Source organism: Terrapene carolina, unplaced genomic scaffold (assembly GCF_002925995.2).
Source record: "Terrapene carolina triunguis isolate 2854851 unplaced genomic scaffold, T_m_triunguis-2.0 Scaffold84, whole genome shotgun sequence".
Lineage (NCBI taxonomy): Eukaryota > Metazoa > Chordata > Testudines > Emydidae > Terrapene > Terrapene triunguis.
The window spans coordinates 2,084,238-2,093,673 of NW_020664435.1; the positions used below are offsets into that span (position 1 = coordinate 2,084,238).

Consider the following 9,436-nt stretch of genomic DNA (forward strand, 5'->3'; position numbering starts at 1 on the left):
TTTTGCCAGTGTAAGCACTCGTGTGCACAGCACTATGTCAGTGAGAGAGAAGGCTGTCAAACAGCACAGAGGGTGTGTAGGATTGTATAAGGATACCTGGGGTCAGATATCTGCATAAAAGTTCACCAAAAGGTAGCATGTGAGGTCTCTACCGAGAGCCAGTTATCCACTGGTTGTCATAATCCATTGTGAAATGTATGTACATATAATATTTAAGAAGTTATGTATCTATACTGAAAATTATGTTCTTAAGGCCTTGAACTTAAGGCAGGTCACCAGGAGATGATGTACCATGGAGATGTGCCTTTCAGGAAGGAGGTAACAGATACCTGTCTCCCTGTCTGGCCTAGGATGACCAGATGTCCCGATTTTTATAGGGACAATCCCGATTTTGGGGTCTTTTTCTTATATAGGCTCCTATTACCCCCTACCCCCTGTCCCGATTTTTCACACTTGCTGTCTGGTCACCCTAGTCTGGCCATTTGTGTATTGTATCCTTCATGCTGCATGCTTATTTGCATACTGAGCCGGGTGCGAATTGAGAGATTGGAAAATCTACAAGAGAGGAAAACTGCAGGAAGAAACTAACAGCAGGGGGGTGTCCTCTTTATGAATAAAGACAAAGGATTGGTCTGGTATATTTTGGAGTGCAGAGACACCCTGAAAATCCTTCATCTAGGACGCAAACTGACAGCATGTGTGTCTCATGAAAAAAGGGTCACAGCCAACCTAGCTGTAAAGCACTGCAAGGATTTTGGGTGAGCAATACTCTACTAGACATGAGAGTATCTTTGTTAATTAAGTCTGGCTCTAGATTGCGTGCTATGATTTTATTTAATATGTAACCTCTGGTTTACAATATTTCTACTTGTTACTATTTGAATCGCTATGCTTTGTTAAATAAACTTGTATTTGATTTCACTGTAAACAAACCTAAACACTGCGAGTTAAGGGGAGTGGTGATTTGAGGTGCAACTGGTAAGCTGGGATGTACAGTTTTTTTGGAAGCAACAAATCAGTGAATACTGCAAGTGGTCAGTAGATCGGGGGCTGGACACTCCACTTGGAGGGCTCGAGGGCTGGAGCATGCCTATCACTAACCTGCAGAGTGACAGTGGCCTGAGAGGCCTAGAGGGGAGTGCCTATATTGCCAGTGGCTGATAAGGTTGGGGAGTTGATCCATGGTAGGCACAGACAAGGCTTCTTCACTCTAAGGGCAAGTGGTAGAGAGGTGCCTCACAACCCTGGGTGCCCCCCCGGGAAATGTTATAGTGGTGATCTGGGCAATATTTACCATATTCAGCTTAAAGTTACTTTATTTAATACAAATAATAGTGATCTAATTATTGTTTCTTGAGTGCATACAGTGTTCTGTGGGTTGTTTAAATATGGTATTGTCCAAATATTGATAGTTGTCCAAAAATAGTCTATAAGATAAGACACTAAGTAGTGAAACTACACAGGGGAGGGAAGGAAAATACTAGGTCAAGTTTCGTATAGAAAAATCCTCGAATTTAAGCTTTCAGAACGAGAGTTTCCAATTGATGGGAGTAAAGCTTCTACTTATTTTTGTCTGCTGAAATGATTTACTGTTGGTGAAATGCAATAATATTGTTAAGCTTACATAGTTGTGGAAAGTGACTAAAAACTGTTTCATTATTAGGACACACAGTAGTATTCACGGACTGTTCAGGTATGAGTGCAACAGGCCATGTCATGCTAGGCACAATGGATGTTCACCACCACTGGATCAAAGTAAGAGAATTTCAGATAAAGGATAGTTAATATTTTTCTTAATTTAGTTAATGGTGCCTTGTATAAATGACTTATTTTTAAAAGGTTTATAACCAAAATATTAATTGCTACAGGTAACTGATAGGTAATTTAATGCAATGCCTATAGTTACTATGTTCAGAGTAACTTGATACTTGCATTCTAAACCGAATCCTTTGCGGTAGATGTTAATAATAACCATAATCTTTATGGTTGGGTTTTTATTGCAGTTTCTGCTAGTAAATCAACTCCTGGTCTAATACTAAGGGTGAACAAAATTGGCTTTTTCGCAACTTAAAATGCAACATGATTACACACTGGTGAAATATTTCTTCATCCCTAAAATGTCTCAACTAACCAAAAAAAAAAAACCCACTACTACTGGGAACTCAATGGGAGTTTTGCTATTTATTTCAGTGGAAGCTGTGTTGATCACAAACTCTTTTTGCAGCATCTACTAAACTACTCTTTCTGTACCCAACACTCCATCTTGTTCATTAACTAGCCACCTTAGACTGAAAGAATCCCTTTTTGTGTCTCCTTTATTTACACATTTCTGTAGGTATTTCAGTGTTTGTGTTGCAAACAGGCTGTGGCAAACTCTATGGCATCTTTTTAATAATAATAATATATAGTTTCCAAAGAACTATAGAGAGTAATCTTTTAACATAATGCACAGATACCACCAGGATATCACTTAATGAAATGTCTGAAAATATTTGTCACTTCATTCAAAGATGATTTTCATATATTTCATAGTTCCAGTGAATTTAAATTTAGCAATGTACAGTTCACTTAAATGAATTGTAGGCGTTGAAGAGGAGATTTACATAGGGCATCTGCAGAATTATCACTCTTTGCACCAATGAGTTTAGTTCAGTATTGTCAGTTCTTGGCCCACATAAGTAAGTAGCATTTGGTCACCTGAGAAGTCACTCCTTTTAAAGGACTTGCATAAAAGGAGTTAAATGTGGATAAAATTCAAAAAGGAAGAAGGAGAGGTGGGTGGGTGAGTTATCTTGTTTGGAAATTTACAATGCTGTAGTGCAGGACCATAAGATTCCTATCTTACATCCTGCAGTTAACATTGTAGTCAACTAATCAACACAAAATTCTGTAGCAGATGATTAGTTCCTTGTCTATATAAGCTCAGTGGAGTGAGAGGTTTCTGTTAACTCTCTCTTTCCTGTTTTGTTAATATGAATGATTTATATCTTTGGTAAATTGAGAAATTGGAATTAAATGCAAAATTCATTCAAAAGCGCATTGAATAGAAAAAGTTTGAGAGAAGGTGCTTTGGATGTTCACTTTTTTAAATAGAAGCTGCACGTTAAGATTCCAAACTACCACCTTGTCTAATTAAAAAGAGAAATTACAGCTTCTAATGATTTAGTGTCTTAAATGTATTTTTAAAAATTGAGTAGGAAGCTGATGTTTTGAGACTTGAATAGGATAATGTGTGATTTAAAGTCTTCAAGTTCTTGAAAGGTAAATTCACTTTCTCTTTTGAGATATTGTAGTTAAAACTAATGAGAAATTGGCCAGCATAATTAAAACAACTTAAAATAACTTTGGAAGTCACCTGCTTTGTCATCATATGCAAAAGGTAACAAATGCATTACCTGTATAATCATATTGGACCTCCTGCTGCAAATTATCATTGAAATTGCAGCTTTCACTTTGACTTCTTCATGATGGAAATAATGCAACATTGATGAAATTGCTAAATTAGCTGTCCATTCTGAGGTATAATCACTGTTGGCAAGATCTGCTTTCATTCTTACCTGATCAGCGTTTGCTGTTTGGAAGGTCTTGTCTACAGCCAAACTTCACCAGTTGAACTGAATCTCTCATGATTAAACCAATCCTAAACCAAAATAAAAGTACACATAGTCTTGCACTGATTTAACTAAATTGGTTTAAAAACACACCTTTATTTAAACCAGAGCAAATCTGTATGTAGACAAGATTGTACTTCCACTTTAGTACCACTGAGCGTTTGTCACTGTCTTTTCTTTTGAAACTATTCTCTATTCAATCAAGCTGATAGCTCAGACTTTTTGCACAGAAGGAAGAGAGAGATCCTTCAAATCACACTGCAGCAGGGTATGCTGATGCCTGTATGAAATTCTAGTATATGTTGGCATCAGTACATCTACAGCTAAAACTTTTTCTTTCTCATTTATGTGCATGTGCACACTTGAAGAATTTCAATGTGTATAATTAATGTTGTATATGTGCTATTTTATCTATAGTACAGATAATTCATAGGCCATGTCATACTAGTCATCTCATTTAGTATATCATGGTAATGTGTATAATAATGGGACACAAACGGTCATAAGTTGTTTTATATATAAATACACAAAAGTTGTGAAACAGGGTACACACACACACCAGTTTAGCTCCCTAACAGTCATGCCCTCTAATTCTTCATCCACAAGCACACACCTTACTATTACCACTTCTGCTGTACACTATGAACCATGCACATGGGGCTAGAAATGCAGTGAGAGAACAATTTTTAATCTGTCAGCAGTTGTGTACGATCCCTCATGTCAGTGGCTGTGCATGAATGCTACTTTGTAGGATAAAATCCAGCAAAAAAGCATAACTCCTCATAGAGATTCCATGTAACCCTCCTCTCCCCCCTGACTCCCCAAAACAACATTGTCTGTTCACCCAGCCCTGCCAATCTTGTTTGTGTTCCCAGTGCATAACTTTCAGTTGTAACATTTAGATTCTCTGTTTGCATCGTTAGATACTTCATTTTCTTTAGGGTTCCTTCCGTTGTGAATTAATAAGCGCCTAATTTCTTGGAGAGATTTTTATCACGTGTTATATGTAATTATAGGCAATGTATTTTTGTGTGTGCAGATTTTTGAGAGATTGCCTAGCTATTATAAACTTCAAAAGAAGATGCTGCTTTTGGAGGACCGTATAAGTCATCTTCTAGGAGGCATACAAATAACATACATTGAAGAGCTGCAACCACTGTTAACTCTTGAAGAGTATTACACCACTCTTGATGCTTTCTATAATAGATTGCTTAACAGTAAACTATCTTTTCACCCTCGTAGTCTGCGTGGCTTGCAAATGATTCTAGAAAGGTAAGTGTCTGCAGGATAGCTGCTTCTGTAAAGCATTTTGGTCATTTTACACTCTATGCTGATTATGTATTGCTCTTCTTAATATTACAAAGTCTCATTTGCTGCAGTATTGTTCCTTTGGCATTTTCACATTCCCTATTGGTTGTAATATATTTTACATTTTTAATGTAGCTTCAGGAAATGTTAACTGCCTGCATCGAGTTAATTAAGACTGCACAACCTGGAAACAATATGCACACATTACAACTTACTAGGCACTATCAATCCTGTTTGTAGTTATGGAATCAATATGATCTGTTTCTAAATGATGCAACTGTGTCAAACTGTATCTCTTGAGTTGGAGAGTGGTTAGCTAGAAGGAAATCATGCACATCCAGTGAGGATAGCATTTTTGTCTTTCTAAACTCATCTGCACGGTATATAGCATTGAAGAGATTGAACAATCTGTCAAGCATATGAACAGCTGTTACACAGAGATACAAGTATGTGCATCTAATAAGCCAGTGTAGTTCAGTGAGGGTAGAAGTGCCTGCCCAGGGCATATGTATTTAGGCTTTGTTTATGTGACTAAGATAATGTGCTAGTGCTAAGAGAGTACTTGGCTTGAATTCATTTCAGAGCCAGCTTTACATCCACGTATTGTGCTAGTAAGCTCATTAGACAGGTTGAACACAGGATTCAAGAAATGAAGTTGCAGTTGTTTTGTAAGGGTTCTGCCAGGACTGCTAAATGTAAAATTTTAACATATCTTAAAATTGCTAATTTAATGGAGAAAGTCCTTTGAAATCTAAATCTTTGTTTAAATCTCTGAGAAATTATCTGAAAAAAGTGAGTTTTGTGAGTCAATAGTTTTGTCTGCAGCAGGAAACTAATATGCATCTATTGAGTTGCTTCTGCTGATCCACACTTGAAATTTTAAAAAATATCAGAACACCTAAAATAACATTCTGTACTCATGCCTCAAACCTTTACCAAAGAATGATTTAGAATTTATTGATCAGGTGGGATTTTTTTATCCTTAATTCCTCATTCTGTTATCCATGACAAATATTTTAGTACACGAAGAAGTGATAAGATACGTCTATTTTGACTTGCATCATGTTTCATTACAGTGATAGGTATGCTCCAAACTTGCATGAACTTGGGCATTTTAACATCCCAACAATGTGTGATCTAGCAACCCTTCAGTGGTTTATTATTACCAAAGCACAGCAAGCAAGAGAGAATCTGAAAAGAAAGGAAGAGTAAGTATTCTCAGCAAGTTTGTACACTAGCTCTTGTGTTTCTCTTCTACTTCTTGTATTACTGAATTATTTGTTTTACGTGTATAACAATACGAGAACTTTGAGGATATATAAAAGGGAGTTAACTTTTCCCTACAAAAGTGTCTCACCTTTTCCGCCACTGTGTTCTATCTGTTTTACCCAACATGAATGCTTGTCTCTCTAACCAGTAGTTGGTCCAATAAAAGATATTACCTCACCCAACTGTCATTTGTTATAAACTGCTGCTCAGCTGACTACTTCCTTATCAGTTTACATAGCAGCTATATTTCATTAGAAAATGAAAGATTTGAGATCATGAAACTTTCTCTTGATGATTTTACAATAATCTTGCTGAAGTATGCAGAGACTCAATAATTGCCACAATTGAGCATTCTTTATTGAATATGAAAATATTTTATGGTACATACAAGTTTTTTAAAGGTTTTAAAAATCTCTCTTTATGGTCCTGAATCCTTAATATGGACTCCAATTAGAAATAAATATCTTTTAAAACAGCTGAAAATTTTCCTCTTTTTTACTTATTTGGCAAGACCTGAATTCAGAGTTAGTGTTAGTGAAATCACAAGCACCTAATGCAGCATAAGGATGCAGCTCCCTTCACTGTTCGGGAGCTTGCAGTATAATCAGCACTTCAGAAGAAAATAAGAACCCAGAATTTTTGAATACCAATCTAACCAATTAAAATGGATCTTTAAGGACCCAAACCTGCAGCTGGAACAATGCAGGAGGCTGCCTCTGATGCTCATGCAGAGTTCCAGGCAGGTGCAAGGGGCTGCCTGCACTAATCCAGTTGCAGGATCATGGCATAAATGTGTAATTTTTAAGGCCTGCCTTACACTTAAAAATAGATAGACGTAGCTACACTGGTCAAGAGACCATACATACACCCCTTACCAACGTAGCTCTGCTGACCTGCCCCAAAGTGTAGATGCATCTATGTCAATGGAAAAGTACTTCTGTCATTATAGCTATTATCATCTGGGGAGGTGGTCCTGCATCAATGGAAAAATACCCTCTCTTGGTGTAGACTGCACTTGCACTGTATAGGATCATGTTGGCATAGCTACAGTAACATAGCTATATTGGTATAGTTTCCATAATGTAGACACATCCTAAGTCTGCACACCTATCCTGTTTATTATCTGGCTCTTAAGCACAGTACATGTGAAACTTTCTTTAAAAATAAGAAAGGGTTTCTGTTCTCTGATTCTATGGGCTGTTTCTTTGCATTCTCTTTAGGATTATATTAAATGAACTATATATCATCCCATATAGGCTATGTAAAAGTGTTTTAGCAATACAGAATTTAGAATGGCTCAGTTTGTTTCATTTATCTGTACCAACGCTGACAGATTTGTATTACATGACAGCTTTTTAAAACTAGAATTCTCAAATGTGCATACATACTAGCTTTTTCTTTAAAGAACCTGTATTTGTCAGTTGGTTTATTCTTATTCCTTTTTGTCTAAGGTGAACTGACAAATCATTTCATTTGCTAAGTCCTGAGTTAAAGATTCTGTATTTCTCTTGCAACAGTAAACTATATTACTAACACCTAAAATAGAGCAGGTGGCTACACTAATCTTTGTTTGATGTCATCCAGTGTTTTAGGTCACCTGCAGAATACTGAATATGGGGTTCGGTAGGTGGGTACAGGAGGAAATTATTTTTGTACTTTCAAGGCTAGTTTCTTAATGTTGACTCAATATCTCAAAAAGGAACAAACATTTTTATCTCTAAGATGCCTTGAAAATGAAGTCTCATGATCACATAACCACAAAATGCTCTTCAAATAAGTGAGTCAGTAATGTTTTTAAAATTTGGTCTCCTTTTGTAGGTATGCAACTTGGCATAATCACTTGCACACACAAAGTTTGCATATTTGTACACAAAAACATTAGTTTTTACAAGTTCAGAACTGTCACACTATATCTACACTTGAAAAAATTGAAACTAAATGCACACTATATAAATATTTGTCTTTCAAGGACATTATTTTTTTTTTAAAGGCCCAAGCACTAATTTCATCATTGTATTTGGTCCTCATATTTAGCACTAATTTCTAACTTTTTAAAATATACTAGGTTGACAGTGATGGAAAAAGAGCTAATCAGTGCTTCCACTGAAAAATTTTCTCTGAAACAGCTGTATAAGGAACCAAGTATTTCCCATGCACAGATGATAGATTGTTGTAAGCGACTGCTGGAAGAATCGCTCCCATACCTGCAAGGTATGCACCTCTGCATTTCACACTTTTACTCAGTGTTGCAAGATGGAGACCTCTGTATCCCTTGGAACTGGAAAAGTTGAGGCCTGTCTAATAATCAGAGGAACTGTCTATTTTCTCTGAGGCTATAAACATGAATTATTTTCTTTTAGAGTAAATTATTTAAACATGTATTTTGATATCCGTATTCTAACTAATCCAAGAACTTTCTTTTTAATTGCTGCTCAGAAAGTAGAACTTCAGTTCTAGACAGCTTGCTGAATAATGTACATTATTGCCTGTTCATGCCTAAAAATTCTGTACGGTTTCCATACTCCTCTACAAGTCCCATCATCGGGAAGGGGTAATGAAAGGGCATTTTTGATAGTTAAACAAAACTTTTGAATTGGATTTGAAGGTTACAAAAAGAGTTTTGGTTTGTTTTTCATATACATGAATATTCCAGGATGGATTTTGTTAAGTTCATAGAAATTGTACCTCTAAAGCCAAGCACTATGTACTATCTAAAGTAGGTAATTAACTGGATTCAAAAATTAAGAAATATCTTGTCAAAGTAGTTTTAGGGGCGGCAAAGGCAGTAGAAGTAATTCTAGAGTTCTTCATATATCATTAATTATCTGGTGCCAATATTGTAGTTACATATTGCTGTATATCTTACTGTATAAGAAATATAGAAGGAAAAATCCATCAGTGTTTTTATTATGCAGATAGGAACAGTACTTTGAACATTTGTTTAAGAGGAATTTATTTTAAATGTCAATCCAATATCTGCCCATTGTAGTAGGTGTTTACACTTTCAAAATGACATCCTCTTGGTAAATATATCTCCAATCTACATTATTGTTACCATAATTTGTTACTGGAGTATAAGATGCATCAATTGTTTTTAAGTACACTGTAGCTACGGGCATGATTGTGAAACTCTTACTCACACTGGTGAGCACTGATTTGCATGACTAGTCCCGATGAAGTCTAGGGATGGTAGAAGTCAGTGTCTGTCTGATTACTCATAACAGTAAGTGCTCACTAATGTAAGTATG

General features: G+C 36.2%; 1 protein-coding gene across 1 annotated transcript in view; it reads left to right on the forward strand.

Annotated features, from left to right (window-relative positions):
- The window catches only part of TCAIM (T cell activation inhibitor, mitochondrial), a 46,614-nt gene extending 37,246 nt beyond the window's left edge, over nucleotides 1-9,368 (forward strand). The window contains exons 8-11 of the mRNA XM_026649352.2: nucleotides 1,664-1,755; nucleotides 4,651-4,883; nucleotides 5,996-6,127; nucleotides 8,254-9,368. Of these exons, the coding sequence (XP_026505137.1) occupies nucleotides 1,664-1,755; nucleotides 4,651-4,883; nucleotides 5,996-6,127; nucleotides 8,254-8,479 (683 nt within the window). The 3' untranslated portion in view covers nucleotides 8,480-9,368. The remainder of the gene's footprint in view (nucleotides 1-1,663; nucleotides 1,756-4,650; nucleotides 4,884-5,995; nucleotides 6,128-8,253) is intronic.
- Nucleotides 9,369-9,436: the final 68 nt, after the last annotated feature.